This window comes from Rhinolophus sinicus, linkage group LG04 (genome assembly GCF_036562045.2).
Source record: "Rhinolophus sinicus isolate RSC01 linkage group LG04, ASM3656204v1, whole genome shotgun sequence".
Classification (NCBI taxonomy): domain Eukaryota; kingdom Metazoa; phylum Chordata; class Mammalia; order Chiroptera; family Rhinolophidae; genus Rhinolophus; species Rhinolophus sinicus.
Window position 1 is genome coordinate 173,263,826 of NC_133754.1, and position 20,753 is coordinate 173,284,578.

Here is a 20,753-nt window from a genome sequence, read left to right on the forward strand (position 1 = left end):
CTTTCTCTCCTGATTCCCATTTTGCAATTGTTAGCTTATCTTGCCACCAAAGAACCGTGACTCTCACTTCACAGTTTACTATTTGCATAGCGGATATGGTATACTTTTAAGAGTCTCGACACTTTTTCCACAGATATGTTATCCTTCCTGGAAAATTTAGAGAGGGTGTTCTCCCTACACCTTTTATAACGCGCCTTCCCCCTAAGCTTTTGCTGTGCCTGGGCGCCCCAAAACACTGCCCGAATCATAAAAGCAGCACAAAAAGCAGTTTGTAGTCTCTGGTGTTCTGGAAGCCTGTGCTTTATGGAAACCAAATGCATCACCCTTCCACACCCTTTACTCCTTTTATTGAGTAAAGAAATATCTAGTTTGTTTTATAGAAATATCTAGTTTGTTTTGTAATATCACCATTTATCAACATGGAATCCTCTGTGGGGTTTACAGACACTAAATTGTCTTGTGCTCACCAGATGAATCACGCTGACACAGGAGAAGAAGAAGACAATGAGTAAGGGGAGAGGAGCCTACGTGAACATTGCACAGTACTTTCTTCTTTCTCCTGTTTATTTTCTCTCCACAGTACTGACCACCTTCTAGCACATGAAATAATTCACCTCTTGGTATAATTTCCCATGTTCTTACCCACCACGTTAGAATATAAGCTCCAAGAGGGCAGGGTTTGAAGTGTTTTTTCTTTCAAACTTTGTCCCCTGCTTTGTCCCAATATAGAAAAGAGTAGCTGGCGTATAATGAACACTAAATAGATGCTTGTTGAATAAATGAAGGCCTTTGTGCAACTCACATGGTCCTTTCAGATCTACTGAAGGCAAAAGGTTAGGAAGAAGGGAGAGAGAGGAAGGAAGGGAGGAAGGGAAGACGTTAAGGAGGGAGGGAAGCAAGTAAGGAATTTGACAGCATTTCTCCTAGACCCTTTTCATAAGTGTTGTTTCATTGTATCTCATCACGGTGAAAGGCAGGAGCAATTGTTTCCTTTCTATAGATAAGAGAGTTGGAGTTTGACTCTCTCAGAATAGAGAATACAGCTTCTGTTGAGTTTATATAGCCAACTTCTTAAAAACAACAACTATCTTTGTAGTGACACAACAATGTTTTTAAGCTTCAGTGTTGTTTTTTAGTAACTATGAGATCTTGGTCAAGTCACTTTACTCTCCGAGTCTCTATTTCCGAATACAAAGTGTCACACTAGGAGCCCAGCTACGAGAATAAATGAGATTGCACATCAAAAGCCCTCAGTACATAGTAAATGTCAGTTTCGTCCCTATCACTCCACCCCTCCAACCTTCAAATCAGACCTTCCAAACTCCAAATCCCAGAGCCTCCCACGTGCTCCCAGCCCTGGCTGTCAACACCATTCAGTAATAACCAGGAAGGAGAGCGTTTGATTGAGAAACCCAAGTTTTAGGTCCATTCCTAATTGTCTTGGGGAGGTTTGGGGCAGGCTGTGTCGGTAATATACGACCTGGCAGTGAAAAGCCTAACTCCCCGTGTTTTACTTTTATTTGCAACGTTCCCCATCAGGCCAGCTTCCCGATGTAATCAGCACGTCTGTCAGAGCTGGCACGGGCTACGGGGGAAGTGCTGCTCTCTCAGCTGCTTTGGCAAAGCTTCACTAACTGGGGCCTGAAAAGGAAGTCAGCCCTTCAGATACCACGATGCTGTCACTTCCAGGCACGAGAGGAACTAGGATCCATACAGGGGTGCAGGGCTCCGAGAGGACCGCCAGCTTGAGGTCACAGAGGACACAGTTCAGGAGCAGGAGTCAGGAGACTTGGGTTTTAGTTCATTGGAGACAGGGGTTAAGTCACTCCCCAAGCTATATCTCTTTTTCATGGCAGCTCTCTGGATCTCCCTAGGTTCCTGAGTTGTAAGTGGAAGGGTCTGGAATTACATGTGGAAGAGCCTCTGGTTCTTCAAGTTGGCTGAAGTCCAGGCAGCCGGTGAATTGGCGTGACTCTCCGGAATCCCCCATCTGTTAACCCTGCCTGTCTGTGTCCTCCAGGGAACAACAGCCTTCTGACCTGCATGGAGGACGGGCTATGGTCCTTCCCGGAAGCCCTTTGTGAGCTCATGTGCCTCGCTCCGCCCCCGGTGCCCAACGCAGACCTCCAGACGGCCCGGTGCCGAGAGAACAGGCACAAGGTGGGCGCTTTCTGCAAGTACAAGTGCAAACCTGGATATCATGTGCCCAGCTCCTCTCGGAAATCAAAGAAGTAAGTGGGGCTGCAAACAACCTCCCAGGTTCTGGGGAGCTGGAGAGCCAGGTGTGGCTGTCTGATGAGAAGGAAGTGTTCGTTTCTTTCCCGGAGGCAATACCCACCATTCATCCTATTCTGTCCTCTGGGAATCTAGACGGACATTGTTAGTGACTGCCTATCGGCTGTGTGACCTTAGACAAGTGACTTCACTTCTCCGGGCCTCTAGTTTTCAACACTGAGATGAAGATAATAATAAGTTACCAGGTAGGATTGTTATGAAGAATAAATGAGGGTGTGTATGTGAAGTGCTTGCAACGTGCCTGGCACATAGTAATTGTTCAATAAACGGTGGGTGTTAATATCATCGCGTGTCAGCACCCATCAGAGCACTCTGAAAGAAAGGACAAGAACGAGCAGGGCTTGGATTTTATTTCTATCCACGTGTAACTACAACAGAGTCTGAAGCTCTGGCTTGCCCCTGTTGAAGGAGTTCCGTGAATGAGTTTTCCTTAATGCCTACCCATGCTCCCCAACGCCAGATAGGACAGGTCAGGGATCCAGAATGGGAAGGAGAAATGGGAGGCCAGGGGCTACAGAGAAACGGGGGTGTTTTGCTAAAGTGCGGGTCTAGCTATTGGGTCCTTGAGATGTCTCTTTTTTAATCTCTTCCTTGAAGACGAGCCTTCAAGACTCAGTGTACCCAAGATGGCAGCTGGCAGGAAGGAGCTTGTGTTCCTGTGACCTGTGACCCGCCTCCACCGAAATTCCACGGGCTCTACCAGTGCTCTAGTGGCTTCCAGTTCAACAGCGAGTGTAGGATCAAGTGCGAAGACAGTGACACCACCCAGGTGAGACTCCGTGAACTTGAGATCAATGCATCGGTCCCTATCCTCTCTGCTTAACAAAGACCAACGCATATGTTGAGAACCGGTTCCTCCAGGAAACTCTACAGATGCCAGGATTATATGATGGTTGTATCACCCACGCAGAATTTAAGAAACTGGGTCCTAATGATCTTCCTTTGTCATCTCGCTCAGCCTTCTTTTCCTCCCTATAACACCATGTTGTAGTTTTTCCGAGATTCTTAGCTTTGAAACAAAAATGAGTATTGGAACCCTTATGAAGGAAATCATACATGGAATCCCAATGTATGAACTTGATCAAAGTTACATTACTGTGACGGGAAGGACCAAGGCTCTTTTGCCAACTTTCTACCACTATCACCTCTCTATTGGTCCCCGAAGTATTTAAAATCCCAGGACTACCGCTATCTTAAGACATTAATTAGCTCCTCAGGCAGAAAGAGAAAGGGAGCCATATTTAGACGAGAGGTACAATTTTGAGAATACTGCGGAAAAAGGGAGTAAAGGAGATGGCAGGGATTGCATTTTATCTTAATTCACGTGTAACTGAGAGAAAGCCCAGCACTCCTGCCTGCTCTCGTTGGAGTTCTGTGAATGAATTTGCCTTAATCCCCACGCACAAACCATCCCCTACACCCAATAAGATGTGTGAGGAGTCAAGAATGGGAAAGAGAAATGAGAGGCCAGCTGGCTCCAAAGACCAAAATCTATAACAAGTTTCACCTTCACAGGGGATCAGGGTTGATCCCCCATGTCTCATAAGGGTGCAAGGTCTTCCTCCAGGTGAGGTCAAGTTCAGCCAGCCGGGCCCCAGTGCAGGTTTCACCCTCAGTTAACCCTTATTCATCTTTATTCGTGTCTGCCAAACACCAAGCACCGCCAAACCACCATCCTCACCGCTTCTCACTCAATACTCCCGCATCCAAACAGTTAATAAGTTCTACCCCGTCTCCCTCTGAGACATCTCCTGAAGCTGTCTCTTTTGTCTCCAAAGCTGCCACCCGAACTCAGGCCACCAGCACCTCTATTCCGGGCCACCATGCAGCTTCCTGTCACCTCCCTGCTTCTGTACCCTTGCCTGTCTCCAGGACACATTTCTGCCAGACTGGTTTGTTTAGAGCAGAAACCTGATCATGGCAGTTCCCCTGTGACCAGCGACTCCCATGTCCCTCAGGATAAAATCCCTAGTCCTCAGCGTAGCATTCCGTCCTCACCCCCATTCCCGATAAGGTGGATCTCTCTTCTGCATTCTCTGTTTAAGAGCTTCTCTCACCATTTCCCGCTGCCTCACTTCCTTCACAATTCAGCTCAGCCTCCCCTTCCTCCCGGAGCCCTTCCTTGATGTCCCTTCCACTGCCGGGCTCAGTGTCCCTCATCAGGGTTCCCCTGTACAGCACTGGACACGGTTCCTTTTATGTCCCTCATCACAGGCTGGGAAATCCTTGACCACGTCTTCAATCTTCCCTGTGTTTTCAGCACTTAAGACAGGGCGAGGCACCTAGTAGGTGCTCAGGAAGGGACGGCGTGAGAAAGAGCTGCATGAACATCCAGGCCAATCTCCTCATTTTCCAGTTCCGAAAACTAAGATTCAGAGAAGTCACTCAACCACCCAAGGTCACACAGCTGGTGTGGGCTGAGTCAGAATCAGAACCCAGGTCCCCCCGACTGTGGACAGACTGAATCCAGCAGGTACACTCATGGATGTCTGTGTACCTGAGTCATTCCCATGCTTGACGGCCAGGGAAGCAGAAGCCCATGCTGGAACAAGCAAAGGCCAGAGATTACCACGGCCTCACACAGGCTGATCAACTTCCCTCTCACTCCCTTACGTAAAACTGTTGCTAACAGTTACCCCGACTACTGAGCCAAATAATATTCTGGCCGTGGTCATGTTATCAAACTGAAACCCAGTCTGCCTGGGGCTTGCCAAGTACCTTTCATGGCCAGTTTGTATTTAAAGGAGAGGAAAATGTAAATTTATCAGACGACTCAAGCAGTTCTGTTTGGCAACCGGCGGAGAGGCTAGACGCAAAGGAGCAGGGTATTGCTTGTCGGCTCAAAGAATGAGGGAACGCGTGCCAAATGGGCTCCTAATACAATTGACGTTGCTAGTTTGTACTGCAAATGAATTTCCTCTACCCTCAGACCAAGGGATGGAGAGCCAAATCTAGTATTCACCTCAGATCCCCTCTTGCTGCCTGTAAACACAGCAGAAACGCATGGCCCAGAGCATCTTGAATCAAACAGCTCGTAGGGAGCAGGAATTCTTTGCTTTCCAAACAAGATCCAGATCCTGGCAGAGAGGACAGAGGCTATTACAGGGGAGATTCACATTCTCTCCCCCACCGCCACTAAAAGCAAATTAACAAATAAAACCTCCACTTTATTCATTCCTTGGGAGCCAGTGTCATGCTGCATCTGGTGTCTGAGTTCGAATCCTGGGTCCACCGCTTACTAGCTGGAGGACTTGGGCAAGTTATTTAACTCTTTAAGCATCGGTTTCCTCATACATAAAATGGGCTGGGTGGTAATAACACCAGCTACCTCATAGTTTATTTGTGAGGATTAAGTGAGGTAATGAACGTAAGGTGTGTCTATGAGAGCCCCTGGAATTGTGCAGTGCACAACCTATACCACCAGATATGGCAGCCCTGGGGAAGGCACAAATGAACTAGCCCGCCTTTAAGTTCACTTCTAGTGGAGATAATCCCTGGTCCTCCATGTGGTCTCCTATAGAACCTGAAAACAAAGGTAATGGCTTCAACATTAGCCCCAGAAAGTCAGAGAAGTGGGGGCAGCCATCACGCATGAGCCCAGGATGTGTAGTTGGGAGACCAGCATGAACCACTAGCAAATCTGATCGCCTACTCAAGTAAACCTATTCAATACATACATTCTCTAGACTAGCACTGCCTGGTAGAACTTTCTGCTGTGAGGAAAATGTTCCATATCTCTGCTATGCAATATTATGGCCACTAGCCATGTATGGCCGTGGAGCCCCTGAAACACAGCCAGAGTACCTGAGCAGCTAAATGTGACATTTTATATAATTTTAAGTAGCTCAAATTGAAATGTAAACAGCCACCTTTGTATAGTGGCTACCATATTGGACAGTTCAGCTGTAGACTTTATAGTACGATCCAGTATTATCCCTGTAAGCCAAGACAAAGAACCTTAATAATAATAGCTTTTTAAAAATTTTGAAGCATTTCCCTCATGCCAAACTGGTGTTGCAGACTTTCTCTAATTTTGACAAATCACAGAAAAACTTTGTAAAAGAAACCCTATGCCCATTTTACAGATGAGGAAAGAAGGCTTGGGAGATGTAGTGCTTGCCCAAGGTTCCCAGTTTCTAGGGAGTGTTGACTGACTGATGGCCCAGCCCTGCTGTTCCCGCTGCCTCCAGACATCTAGTGGCAAAGGGCGGGGCTTCCCGCCCCAGGCAACTGGGGAGAAGTGCTAATTGTCTCAGCGTTAATCCAGCTCAGATGCTCCAGAGCTGTCAGAGGCGATAACTCGGGTTCAGTTCTGCGTGAGAAGCACCATGGGGGCTTTGGAGGTGATTAGGGGAGTGGGCCATCTCTGGATGGGGAAGGGTGTGTGGGAGATGAATTCACAGAGGCTGCAGCAGGAGAGGAAAAGGCTAGTAGGTGCCTTGTGAACAGTCATGCACTCCATGGTGGGTTTCGGCAGCTGAGCTAGAAGAAGAGAAGAAGGGTGGGGCTGGAATCAATAAGGCACCCAGTTCATTACAGGATCACAGAGGGTGCCTGTAAAAACCTTTCTGCCACTAGTGGTGGGCAACTGGCCCTGCCTTTATGGGTTCTGCTGTGGACGCAGCATGGGTCTCAGGTACAATGCCTCCTTCGCAAGAAGAGGCCGCTTCCAGTTTCAGGGTTGCACCCAGGGCTTCCTAGAGGAAGTCAGAAACATTACAGACCCATATGATACTAGTGCGGTGCAGCATCTCAAGAGATCCCCCACTGCAACCCACTTGGTTTATAGATGGGGCCAGTGGAGCCCAGAGAGGGGAGGGACTTACCCCAAGTCATAGAGCAAGTTACCAGCAGGGTCAGATCTTAAAGTGTCAGATCTCCTCACCAAGTCATCACACAAGCCATATTTTCTGCCTGTTCTTACTCCTGGGTTTACATGTCAACCCTGTACCTAACTTAGGGGAAACAAATGCCCGTGAGGGCATTGACTGGGAATAGAGGTGAATAAGTAACAGCAGCTGCAATGTATTGAGCATTTACTACACCCCAGTTGCTGGGCTAAATGCTTTACACACACTACTTTATGGAAGCCCCACAGCATCTGGCATTACTGTCCCATTTTGCAGATGAGCAAACTGTGGTTCAGTGAGGTAAAGTGGTTTGCCCCGTGTTTATACAACTAGGAAATGACAGAACTGAGGTTCCTGATAATAGGTCGAGCTGCTTCCAAAGCTTAATTCTTTATATTCTGCACTGCACTTCTTGCTTCTGCCTTGCCCTGATGCTGTCGTGTTTCTCCCTGTCATTATTTTGTTCATTTTCATTTCTGCTAAGTAGAAGTCGAACTCTCTGTCTCCCCTCCGCCGCCCTCCCCTCTCTGCCTCTCCTTTCCCCTCCATGGTAGTAAAGTCAGAGGCTGACAGTCAAGAAGAGATCCGGCTCTAGCATTGGCACCCTACACGACTGGGCATGTTACCTCCCCATTCTGGCTGCCGCCATTTCTAAAATGTGGGTGATGGTTTGGTTGATTGTGAGGTACCTCTAGAGACAGTACAGTTGAGCAGTTAAGAGCCCGAGCTACTTAGAAAACCTGATGTGTGTGTTAAGCAATAAATGCTTCACATACACTAACTCACTCCATCCTCATAATGACTTTTTAGTAGTGGATGCCATACCCATTTAACAGTTGAGGAAACTGAGGCAGAGAGAAGTTAAGGCATACAGATAGCATGTTGTAGAGATGGGACTGGAACCTCAGCAGTATGGCTTACATCCATACTCTTAACTATTACACTAGCATTATTTCAATACTTAACTTTCCTAGCTGAGCCTTAGTTTCCAAATCTGTAAAAGGGACATAATTTAGACTTGACTGCATTGTTAAAAGGATTTTGAAATGTGCGGAAAACACTGGGTGTATAATAGGTATTTGATCACATAATTATTATAAGCCTTCAGCTTTTTGTGCACCTGTGTAGTTAAAGAGTTCAAGAGAGCCCGACATGCTTTTTTGTAGATGGATACACAAGCACAGAGAGGCAAAATGTTTTGCTGAGGGATGTTCAGCCCTCTTGAGTGAGATTTCACCTTAGTGTACCGAGTTATGCGTTCAGAGCCAAATACCTCAGTGGGCTCCCTGCCTGGTCTTCCCAGATGGTATGCTCTATGTCAGGTCTTTTGTGGTCCAATTAGACTCAACATCCAGGATCTACCCAGAGGATCTGCTCTCAGTGGTAGGCAAGCCCTGACTGCACCACGATCTAAAGGAGGTTTTGAAAAGCCAGAGAGGTTCCAGAAAGGTTGCGATGTGCAGTGGCACAGCCAAAGTATGGAGGTGGGAAGCAAGAGAATCATGCAGGAGAGGCAAGGTGACCTCAAGACCAGAAGGAAGGACATGTGCGTAGCAGGAGACAGGGCTGGACGTGTCGTCTGAGTTCCACTGTGGCAGCCCTGGGCTGCCAGCCTATGAGCATGCCTTGTTAGGAAGGCCACGGCGTCTTAGCAGAAGGAGTTTTTTTAAAGCAGATTTAGTCAACAGCCGAAAGTGCCAGATGAACTGGGCAGGAGGGAGAGAGACTGGAGGCAGCAAGAGCAGAGCGTTTATGCTCCCACCTTTTATGGTGGAGCCTTCCCAGTTTGAAATTCCCCAAGCAGATTCCAGCGAGTTCTAATACATTCTCTGCTGCAAACCGAGCTCCCCAGCCAGTTCTGGCCCACGTAGTGCTGAGGTCTGCAGCCCTTCAGGGGCTGGAGGCCAAATGCATCACAGGCTCAGGCCAAGGCTCCAGGAAATTGGGGTCAATTTCCTACTCCCTTGAGGGCCCAGCAGAATCATGGGGCTTGGGGCCTGGGGCGCTGGGAGGGAGAGTCAGGGTTCTCTGAAGCCACATGAAGCTGCCTAGACTTTCCCTGAGCTCACACAGAACCTCTCGGGGGGGACTCTGCAAGGAGTCCTACAGCTGCACGCTCAGGATAGGCCACCCTTGTCCCATGGCCACAGAGGTTTCCACTGCTATTGGACCTTCCTCATGCTGGCCCAGGAGAGGCCCGGAGAGGGGGCCCCTTTCGTTTCTGAATCCTGCCTCTTTGCAGCTGTTTTCTCAGACAGGGGAGCTTCAGCCTGTATCAGCCCTTTCGAAGAGTTTATTCATTTCCTCATGCCTGCACTCATTCATTTATTCCCTCATTCACCCATTTGTACATGTGCATACTTTATTCATTTATCTCCGCATCCATGCATGCGTTTATCTTCTTGTTTATTAAACAAATTCATTCCATAACTCTCTTCCTATTCACTGATCTTTTGTTAAACAAACAGTTCTCGAATGAACAAAAATATCTATTGAGAGATGAATGAATGGACCTCGTGACTGGGACCCATTGACCATGGTGGAAGGCCCCCAGGGCATGGAGCTGAACAGGGCACCATCCTGGGCCCTAAGGAACTCATCATCTAGGTGGGAACCGATGATAGAGAGGTGACGTGTGTCAGAGGCCTTACGGTGGAACGCTCTGCATTAAGACAGGATGGCTTGTGCCAGATCATGTATTTGGGCAAGAGGTCAAGGAGGAGAAAATAGAAAGAAGGAGCAATGAGAGCAGAAGCATGGCGGTGCGAAACCGCTTATGGTGCATTCAAGAATGCAGGCAATTTAAACTGAAGTTCAAGGTTGGTGAGGTGCTGTAGGGAGCAATGAGCAGGAGAATTAGGCAGAATTAAGGTGGTGGTGGTGGGGGGCTCTGGAGACCATGGGTGCCATTCCACATACTGTTGCACTAGTAGAGTACGGTCAGCTCCTCTGGCCTCATGTAATTTCTCTTCTTATCACAAGCTTGAAAGAGGGAGAATATACAGCTTGCTTTCAGATAGCTGGACCCTCTGTGCAGAAACCATGCATGGTTCTCCATTTCGGAGGGGTAGAATCCAAATGTAAGCTGAAGTTTAAGTCCCCCCCACCTTGCTGGCCTTAATAGCTCATCCTCCCCCGTTTTCCCCCTCTGGGTCACAAGACAAGAACTGTGTGTGTGTGTGTGTGTGTGTGTGTGTGTGTGTGTGTAGGGGGCCTTGTACTGCTAACTATACTTCTTTGCATTTGCACATGAACTTTGGCCTTCCAGAAATGTCCATCCCTGTTCTATGCATCCTTGAAAACTCTTTTCAATGTATCACCTCCCCTAAGAGGCCTTCCCTGCTTGCCCCCTGACAGCCGGTGACTCCCTGTGTACCCACAGCATGGCCACTGAGCAGTCATAGTGACAGGGCTGACTGACAGCTCACATGGCTGTCCTTCTGCCTGGCTCACCGAGGCAGATGCTGGCTCGCTTTACTTTTGGACCTCATAGAGCTGGGCACAGACTGAGCCTAAGAAATGGTCTTTGAATTCAGGGGCAGTTCTGAAATACCTACAGAGCCAGACCTCCCATTAGAATCTTAAACATTGAAAGGAGGCTCTGAGAAAGGACCGTGTCTGCGAGTTGCTTTTGCCTACCACTTGGCAGAAGACTGAGGAACTGTATGCTGCCTATTTTAAAGAATTGGAGGGAGGGCCCAGATAAAAGTACCCCCACACCACCCTCTTGGTGCCATTATTGCTGGAGTGGAATGGAATGGAATGGAATGGAATACAATGGGATGGACTGGAATGGAATACAATGGAATGGAGTGGAATGGGATGGAATGGAATGGTGCCGAAGGAAGAAAGGGCTGGGAAAGGAGCGGAAGGAAAGGCCCTGGAAGAGAAAGCTCTCACCTGGCCCGAGGTTACCTAGTTAGCGTATGGCAGAGCCCTGCCATGGGTTGCATCCTCATTGGCTGAGAGGAAGCAAGCTTTGGTGTGTACCTACCTCCTCAGGAACAGCTCCAGGACACAAGCTACCTTGTTAAAAATAACAACCAACAAAACAAACCCCTCTGACTGAAATCTCTAAAATAACACGAAGCTAGGACTTAGGAAACCTGGGAGTTAGGCTCTCTGGGAAGCTTTGAGCCAGTTTTTCCCTACATCGAGTCCTCCCTCAGTTTCCCCCTCTATAAAATGGAGATATTAACAATGTCTCTATTTTAGGGTGATTGGGTTTCCACCATTGTTAAGAAATTGTTTGGGAATCCTTTCAGATCTCTGGGGAGATGAGACATGGTTTCTCTTTTCTTTTGAGAGGCTTTTTATGTTGAGAGAAGGGGGTTCTGTCTTGGTCCTGACTGTGTTTCTGTGGTGTTCAGGGCCGTGGGAACAATGTCATCCACTGCCGGAAAGATGGCACCTGGAGTGGCTCCTTCCATGTCTGCCAGGAGATGAAAGGCGAGTGCTCAGCCCCGGACCAGCTCAACAGCAACCTCAAACTCCAGTGCCCCGAAGGCTATGCCATAGGTATGATGTGGGCACGGCGGTGAGCCGTGGGAGGGGAAAGACCTTCTGGAAACTCAGCCTAGTGCTTTGCTGGGTAGTTGGGTACCTCTCCCGTGTGAGGCCACTGGGAAATGGAAATGGATGAGAGCAGACCCTGTCCTCCCAGAGAGAGTTAAGGCATGAATGTGGGCGTAGCAATGATAAGGCATTGTACATAGTCACGGAGTACAGAAGAGCTGGTCAGTGCCTCAGGGGACACTGAAGGCTCTCAGAGGAAGGGACACTTACACAGGGATTTGAAAGAACTTGTTGGACAAGACATGACATTCTAGACAAAAGGAACCATGTGGTGGGGGAAGGAGAGCACACATCATATTTAGGAAAGCAATCGTGGGTCAGTGTGGCTGCCTTTATTATTTATGTTAAAATTTGCATAATACTAACCAGGATGAGTGCCTAGTAAGGGTCAGGCCCTGCATCAAGCACTTTAGAGGCATTGTATCTTACCCTCTCAATAACCTTCAACAGCTGAGAAAATTGAGACTTGGAGGGCTAACAGAACATGCCCCAAAGCCTGAGATCTCTTCCAGTCCAAAGCCTGAGTTCTTTCCATGGGTCTCAGTTGCCTCCAAACTAAGGAGAAATAGCAGTTTCAGAATGCTGTCTGTGTGGTGATAGGCCAGTTTGCAAAGTACGCATGGTGAGGGGAGACACCCTGGGGTTCAATGCCACGGATTTGCCTGGTAGAAACCAGGCGTCTGGACAGAGGCATTAATCACAGGCTCCGAGGCTTTCTGGGGAGCTGGCCGTGCATTGAGTCTGACCTCAGTTGAGGACAGTTATGCTGACCTTTTGGGCTGATTCCCTAATTGACCATGATGAAAAGCCCGGGGAATTGAATGTCCTTTCTCATGGCCGGTGTGATTTATGGGACAATCACCAGGGATGTCTGGAGCAGAAGGTTTATCTGTGCACACGCTCACTCTCAGTCACACTGAGCCAACACATTGTACACCCAGCAAAATGAGAGTTACCACTTGAGGACCAGAAGTGAGGCCTGTGGTTAGACAGTGGAGATGGCTGGGGCCTGACCACTGCCTTTACAAAATGGAAACACGTAGCCTCAGGGCACAGTGGTTCTTCAATCTAAATTTAGAGGGGGGATCAGTGTTCCCTCCTGCATTTCGTCTAGAGGACTTGCTCCTGCAATGGTCAGAAAACACCAAAGTTCATGGTTGCCCTCTCTGAAGATGTAGAAGGTACTTTAAGATTCTACAGAGTCACCAACCTGAAGGACCCTGACAGGAGGGCTGCAGAAAGGTGGGATCTCGTAGGGCTTGCCGATACAGACATTCTAGAAGGTTGGGGCAACAGGTATAGCAACTGTGAGTGGCATTAGCTGATCCTTTCAAGGCAACGCTTCTCTCCATCATTGTTGATGGGTGTGTGTGGCTCTGGACACGTACATCTGTGATGGCGTCGCTCAGGACATACAAGTGAATGTTCAGTCATACTCATGACTGGCATTAAGCAGGCCCAGGAGAAAAATACTCATTAAGTTACTTGTGTTTAAAAAAACCCAGAAAACTATGAAAACATACTTTCTTCATGTCTACATTCACGCACACATTCCAATATATTCACACATGCCGAAACACAAGCACAGATGCTAAATCACGAAACAGAGACGCAAACATGCCCATCATTCAATATCCTCATGCTTAGCATGTACACATCGGCCAAATGCCACACAGATACATCACCCCCAACACACAGCCACACACAGAACGCACACGAATGTGACACATAAGCCGCATACATCACAGACACAAACACATGCCCCCAAACATATCAAACACACAGAGATGCACAAAAGGCAAACAGGTCTCTCTCTCACATACACGTACACAAATACATCACGTGGCCACTTTGCACATGCGTTCACACCCACACACACATGAGCCGTAATACCCAGCTCTGGACTTGCCCTCAGTCCAGTCCAGAGGTGTGGCAGTCCAGAGGTGTGACCACTGAGCTTTTTCGTGGTCGAAGCACAAAGGGACAGAACTCTGTATGACATTGACACCGGAATATCCTTCCCCTCCCCTGCACCCCAGGCTCCCACTGCCGTGCGACACCCCTATTGAGAATATGGTCATCCAGGGTGGGGAGGGAACATGGGGGACGCTGAGGGAGCAGGAAGAGGGAAGGCAGGTTTCCCTCAGGACTCCCAGCTCCCTCTCCCTTCTCAGCTCCAAAGGCCCCTCAGATCCCCCTCCCAGGCTGGGCCCCTCCCAGGGGAGAGCCCACCTAGCCAAGGAGAGGGCCTTGATCAAAGGCCGGCCGTGCAACAGGGGTGAGGTGAGGTACGTGCTAGCATGAGGTGGGCTTGGGGGCTGGAGGGCACGCCTGGAGCCACCCAGGGCAGCTTCCTCTGGGCCCCTCCCCACACAGCACAAGCCGGCTCCTGTGGCAGCTGGGAGCCTTCAGAAACTTGCTACTGCCACCAAGGCTGCCACCCTCCCTGCTCCTCTGGGGAAGGAGAGGCGGGAGCCTGGTGAGATCACCGTTCTGTAATTATGCCAATTAGGGCTCATATATCACAACACAGCAGCCTGGTCCTGAAGCCCAGAGCTGCCCAGGAGTGGGGGAGGGGAGTGCAGAGAAAGAGAAATTAAGACAGGACTGCTGCACAGGGCAGCGGTGGCCTCCTGTCGACCAGAGCTTTCCTTTTTAGTCCAGCCTCTTGGGATAAGACAGCTTTTGTCTATTTCTCAGAGGCTGCACCTTCTTTGCTCAAAATAATTTTATCATTGCCGCCTTGCTTCATCCTTGCTCCCTAGAAACCCCTTCAGAACTGATGTCATGACACACACACAGCCCTGAGTTTCTCCGAGGGCTTAGCGGTTTTTCTCCTTATTCTCATCACTCATTGTTTTTTATTTGTTTGCATTCCCCCCATTTCTTTTCTATCCTCTGGTCCTTTACCCGTCTCTGTCCCCTTCCACTGCTGCCTTCCTTCCTCTTCCTTCTGTGTGGCTCCATCGTACTCATCGCGGGGCTTGGAAGTCAGAGAGCTAGGGTTCTAACTCATAGGCCTCTACTCGCCAGCCCTGGGACCTGAGCTCTGTGTATTTCACTCTCTCACCTGTGAAATGGGTGCGATGACACTTGTCTCCCAGGGCTGGGTTTGCAGAAGAATGAGCAACACAGGAAAACCACTGGGCAGGGCAGGACTCTCCCCTTCTGGGCGCAGTGTCCCTATGTTTAAAGTGAAGTGGTTCTAAACATCGTCCTGCACCTGCAACCCGACTCTCTCCCCATCTTCAGTGCTGGTGAGTCTCTTAGACTGAAGAAGATGACAAGATGGCAACAGGAAGGGCATTAGATACATAAACTCTATGTGCACATATAAGTATATGTGTACGTGTACAAGTCTGTGTGTGTGTGGTCACACATTTACACATGCACATATATGCACACATTTGGAATGGAGCCTTTACAAAGGCTAATAGAATAAAGTACTTAAAAGAAGACTGGACTGTCTCCTGTGAACCACTCAGTGTTCAAGGGCGGTCTTGGCACTGAGATAAGGGAACGACCTCTGCAAGGCCCTGCTCAGATTCTGATATCTGTTCTTTGCTCACATGACTGAGCAGCTTTTTGGAGTCCTGGGGTCATCTCATGGGCTTGATTTTCAGGAGACTTTAGAATGTGTGAGCTCAGGGCAGAGAATAAATTAGATGAATTGTGGTTAAACTTGCCAACCTGCAGCTTGAACGTGAACTATCTTCACCCAGAAATCCCTGGCCTGAGGGCTTCTGTGTCTCTCCCCTGTCCCCATTAGTCATCTGTGTCTTCATTGACTCATTATCTGATTCATTTCTTTTTTTTCCGTTTCTTTGTATTCTTTTCCATGTAGTCAGTCATTCATTCACTCATCCGTTTATATACCCACTTCTAAGATACCTAAACACCTATTCATTGTGCCACTCACTCACTCACTCACTCATTTCCTCATCCATCTATTCATTATTCACTCATGGTTTCTTTCATTCATTTCAAAATGCTTATTGAGTGCCTGCCATCTGCCATCTACAGTGTTAGGCTCTGGGCATAGACTGGGGGGCACAGAGGGTGTCGGCCTCATGGAGTTTACAGTCCAGCAGGCAAGAGATACAACTATTGATATAACAAAACAGTCACCAAACCAATGGGAAGGGGTCACGTGACAAGTGCTGTGATGGGTGCCTCTATTAGGAAAGCATGAAGGTCTTCTCTGAGCAAGTGACACTGGATCCAGGTGACACGGGAAGGGTCCTTAGTAATGCACTCGTTGAAGAGTGGGAAGGGTCTTGAAGGCACAGGGGAGGGCGTGAATGTAAGCCTTGTACAAGGAGAAAGTGTGGGGTGCAGAAGCTGTTGTGTATTCGTATGCTTGCCATTCACCGGCTGGTGCTTACTAAGCAAACCCAGAGCCTTGCATGTTGTGTGCCAGGTTAGGCTGAGAGATGAACCTACCTACCACCTGCCCTCCCATGGTGTCACCATAACCATGGAAAGGAGGCACAGGGGCATAGGGCCAACACTGGAGTAAGACTCAGTGCTCACATGCTACCCTCACACAGCTGCAGAAATCAGGGTAGACTTCTTGGGGGATTTGAGCTGGGTTTTGAAGAACCGTTAGGATTTGACTGTTGAAAAGGCAGATGGCGGGATGTTAGAAAGAGGAGTGAACAGGAGCAGAAGTACAGAGGCGAGGAGGTATGGGACCCAGATGGAAACCCAAGCACGGGCTGGTTAGACTAACCAAAGCGTGAAGGTTGTTAGTGGGAGATGAGATTGACCAGACCACGGGACGCCATGTGTGTTAGGCAAAGGGGATTGGATTTTCTCCTGGATGTTGGGAACCTTGGAAAGGTTTCAGGCAGAGGAGGAACAAGACCAAACTGGGCTCAGGGCCTATGAGTATGGCCATGGGTGCCAGCCTGGGGACAAGAGAACAGAGTCAGAAAAACCAGAGGCAGCCATGTTGGACACTTCACTGCTTCTCACTGCCATCAAGGGTGGGACAGCCCAGTTCCCTGGGGACCAGGAAGTGGCAGGGCCCACACTGTGTGAGAGCAGTTCCTAGGCATCAGGAGACGGGGGTGCTGAGCTGCTCCCTCACACTCTGCTTCCTCTCAGGGTCAGAATGTGCCACTTCGTGCCTGGACCACAACAGCGAATCCATCATCCTGCCAGTGAACGTGACCGTCCGTGACATCCCCCACTGGCTGAACCCCACACGGGTGGAGGTGAGTGACAGCGGCTGCCCACACGGCTAAGGGGAGAGAAATGAACTTGGGGAACACTTACTGTGCCCTGGTCCTGCAGTAGTCCCTTTACATGTGTTAAATCATCATCAAATTGTCACACCTCCCTGCGGGGTGTGGACTTGTTCCGTCATTTCTCTAGTCCTTAAGCATTTAGTCCTTTTCTTCTTGTCAGGCCCCGTTCGAAGGACATTTTATTTACTGTCCCACTGAATCCTGATGACAGCCTAGGAATAAGGCGAATAACGTCCGTAGAAACGGAGACACCGAGAACACATAAGTAGAAAGCACAGAATCAGGCTGCATACTTGTGTCTGTCTGACCAGAAAGCCTGTCATAAGGCTGATGCTATGGGGCTTCCCTAGTATACGTTCTTGGAAGACCTTCCACGTTCCATAGCCTGGATTTCTGGTCTCTTTCTCCATGCTTTACTGATTTGGTGGAAAGCGATTAATCCATGACACGGGGAACTGTTCATGCCTGTTGTTTATGAAGCACCTACTATGTGCCTGGGCCTAGCACTTAGCACACAAGACTGCATTTGAACCTCAGAATAGTTTATGGAGCGGGGTGGGAGGCACTGTCTGCATTTTCGACTTGTGGACAGTGAGATCTCAGCAGGGAGTGGTGGGCCCAGAGCGAGAGCTCAAACCCGAGCCTGAGCCCAAGTGTCACACTCTTCCCTCAGCACCATGCTGGACTTGCCCAGGCTGGAAGACGATGGAGGCGTCGCCTCCTGGAAGCCAGTGTCGTTGTCACATTCAGTTTGGGGCTGGCCACTCCTACTTTCCTTTGTGTCTCCTGATCAGTCAGGGGTCCCCAGAACGGACGTGGGACCACACTCTTGTCCTCCAGGGCAGCGTGCATCTCAGGCCTCATGTACCAGTTCTGGGCACTGGCTCCCCACCCTGGAGAAAGTGGGAGAAGGAGGCGTGGGGTGCAGGGTGAGGCTCAGCGGTGTCTGCCCACCCACCTTTCCACCTGGGGTGCTGGGAGGACTCCAGTCTGCCTGCCTGCTGCAGATCACGCCCGGATAGCTGGGCAGAACCCGATACTGGGTGTCCTGTTTCTCAAATGAGCTGAGGGCACAATTGTGAGGGCTTACTCAGCACTCTGGGCCTATGGACCTGGCGCTGGACCTGGCCAGCTCCCCTCTGCTCCCCCATGCGCCCCACCGTTCTCCTCCCCTCATTTCTCCTTCCTCTTTCTCGTCTACTGCTGTCTGCCCCATCTCCAACTTGATTTCCTTTTCCTGCCTCTGTTTTCCCTCTTTCTCCCTTCCCTCCCCCAACACCTCTGTCACCTTGCTCTGCCTCCCTTTGCCCCCTTTCCCCTTCAAGCCCACTCTCTGTCTCCCTCTCTCTCTGCCTCTGACTTTCCCCCCGAATCCAGGAGACAGTCCTGTTTCCCTAAGCTCATGCTCCTTCATCCGTTTGCTCCCCTCAGTCTGCCTTTCCCCATTTGTAACCCACAGTCCCACATAGACTCTCACCACACACCTCAGTGAATGCTCGTGTGCTGTACTTACCCGGGGCATCTACAGAACCCACGTGTCAGAATCCCAAGGAGTTTGGAGATCACCAGCTTGAAGCCCCTCATTTGACAGCTAGAGAAACTGAGGAGCAGAGAGGGAGGGGACAAGGCTAGGGGCATGCAGGAAACAGTCAGGATCTTGATCTGTGACTCCTTACTCGCTGTGGCCCCCCCCTCCGCTCTACCCTACCCTGACTCTCACATACCCAAAGGCAGGGGAACACACCCCCACACAGGACAGACCCAGGACACCACCCTCACATCCAGTCCTGCAGGGCTTCTTTGCCTGATCCAGCCATGTACCCCCAGCCCACCTCCCACTCGGGCCTTTTTCTCTGCCGCCCCCACCCCCACCCTGGGTGAATTCCCACCCTTTCCTCTGTGAGCCCCGGGCACTAAAGAGTTCAGTTATAATTCACTGTGAAATAAATCCAGGGATTTGAAAGCCTGCAAGCCCCCCTCCCCGGTTGCCCACCCGCTGCCTGCCTGCCCCAGCCCCCACCCAGTTCCCTGGTCTGCTGTCCTTTATTGATGCCGGCCTACCGAGAGAGCCATAACGAGGTTCAGACCTCCACTGGTCTCCGGAGGCCTCATTATCCAGGAGGAAAAAAATGTGGTAGAAAAAGGGAGGAGGGCGAAGGGCAGAGATTGATGATTTCCAGGAATACGGCAGGAAAGCTGGCCTCTGCTGCACCCTTGCCCCTTGTGTGGTGAGAGCTGTAGAAATGGAGCTGGTGGTGCAGACATCGCCAGGCCCACGCAGGCCCTGGGTAGTTCCGCTTTCTGAGGGTCTGCCTCCGAGTGCCAGTGCGAGGGAGACGGTATGAGCAAAGCTCTGCTCCAACTCCTGTCACCTTTGTCCCCAGGGTAAGAAAGTGAGAGGCGAGAACTGAGAGTTAATGGAGGCCTACTGTGAATCGGACATTGGATCAGGCATTTTCCATCCTTTATTTACACCTCCACCCCCACCACACATGCATGCACACACACACACACGCGTACACACACACACACACACACACACACACACACACACACCCCTATGAAGTGGCTATTGGTCTCTTTGTTTTTCCGGTGTAGGAAATGGAATCTCAGAGATTCCATCTCAGAGACAGAAGCCACTTGACTAAGAGGAATTGAAGGGGAACCCAGGACAGTCTAATGTTGCAGTTTTCTCCAGCCTCTCTTGAATGTACAGGAATAATAATAAAGGCAAAACATTTACTGATTGCTTCCCAGGAATGTGCTGGTACATGGTTAACAACTGGTTCTCCACAAAAAACAAACTCTGATTTGTAGCATTTGCCAGTTACTGTGGTGTAACTATTGCCACCTTGGCAGATGTCGAGTTTTCCAAGTTGCATCACTGCACACAAAGTTGGGGAGAGAGAAGCACTGTTGCTTCTGCAGCCCATGCCAGCCGGCTGCAGCCCACCACTGGCACTCTCATCCATGATGGGCTCTGTTTTAGGCACTTGGCATCTATTGGCACGTGTGGAGAGAATGATGCCTACTGAGATGAGTGGAATATCACCGCTGAGGTTGTGTGTTATGACTAGTGAACCAGAACAGTGACCTCTGTGAAGGCAGGCCTGTGGTCATCTTTTTTACTGTGGTACACCCCTCCCAGCCTAGCACACAGTAGATGCTCACTGAATATTTATGGATGCTGAGTGTAGTGACCAAGGTTCTAGTTCAAGCCCAGGCACCTTCTTGCTGTATGTCCGTGGACAAATCTCATCCCTTTTCAAGTCTGTAATTTCCCCATCTGTGAAACGAGAGCTAGGCCTAGAGCAAGAGTCATAGACTTAAATGCCTACAGGAACCAGGCAGTTGGGCTGAATGGGTGAAGCAGGCCACACACATCATTTGTTAACATTAAATACCTAGGTGTATTACTTGTACTTACTATAGTATTTACTATAAATATTTTGGAAAAACTTAAAGAAAATATAACAAACACTCATGAACACGCTACCCAACTTAACAAATAAGACTTTGCAAATACAGTTGGGGTTCCGTAGTTTTTATTTAAACATAACATGCTAATCTTAAGCATAAGACTTGATAAATGTTTATGTTGTGTCCACTCATGAAACCAGTATCCAGTTGGGATGGGAATATTTACAACTCCCCAGAGAGTCCTCCCCTCCCCATGCCAGGCAGTGCCCCTTTGTTGGTTTTGCTTATTTATTTTTTAATTGATGTATAATTTACATATAAGATTACATTAGTTTGGGGTGTACTAAACCATTTTAGATTT

The 20,753-nt window shown here is 49.2% G+C and overlaps 1 protein-coding gene across 1 annotated transcript in view; it reads left to right on the plus strand.

Moving 5' to 3' along the window:
• Positions 1–20,753, plus strand: part of PAPPA (pappalysin 1) — a 235,194-nt gene that overhangs the window by 185,387 nt on the left and 29,054 nt on the right. Inside the window, exons 16-19 of the mRNA XM_019731188.2 lie at positions 2,021–2,231; positions 2,893–3,064; positions 11,516–11,663; positions 16,830–16,939. Coding sequence (XP_019586747.2) covers positions 2,021–2,231; positions 2,893–3,064; positions 11,516–11,663; positions 16,830–16,939 — 641 coding nt within the window. The remainder of the gene's footprint in view (positions 1–2,020; positions 2,232–2,892; positions 3,065–11,515; positions 11,664–16,829; positions 16,940–20,753) is intronic.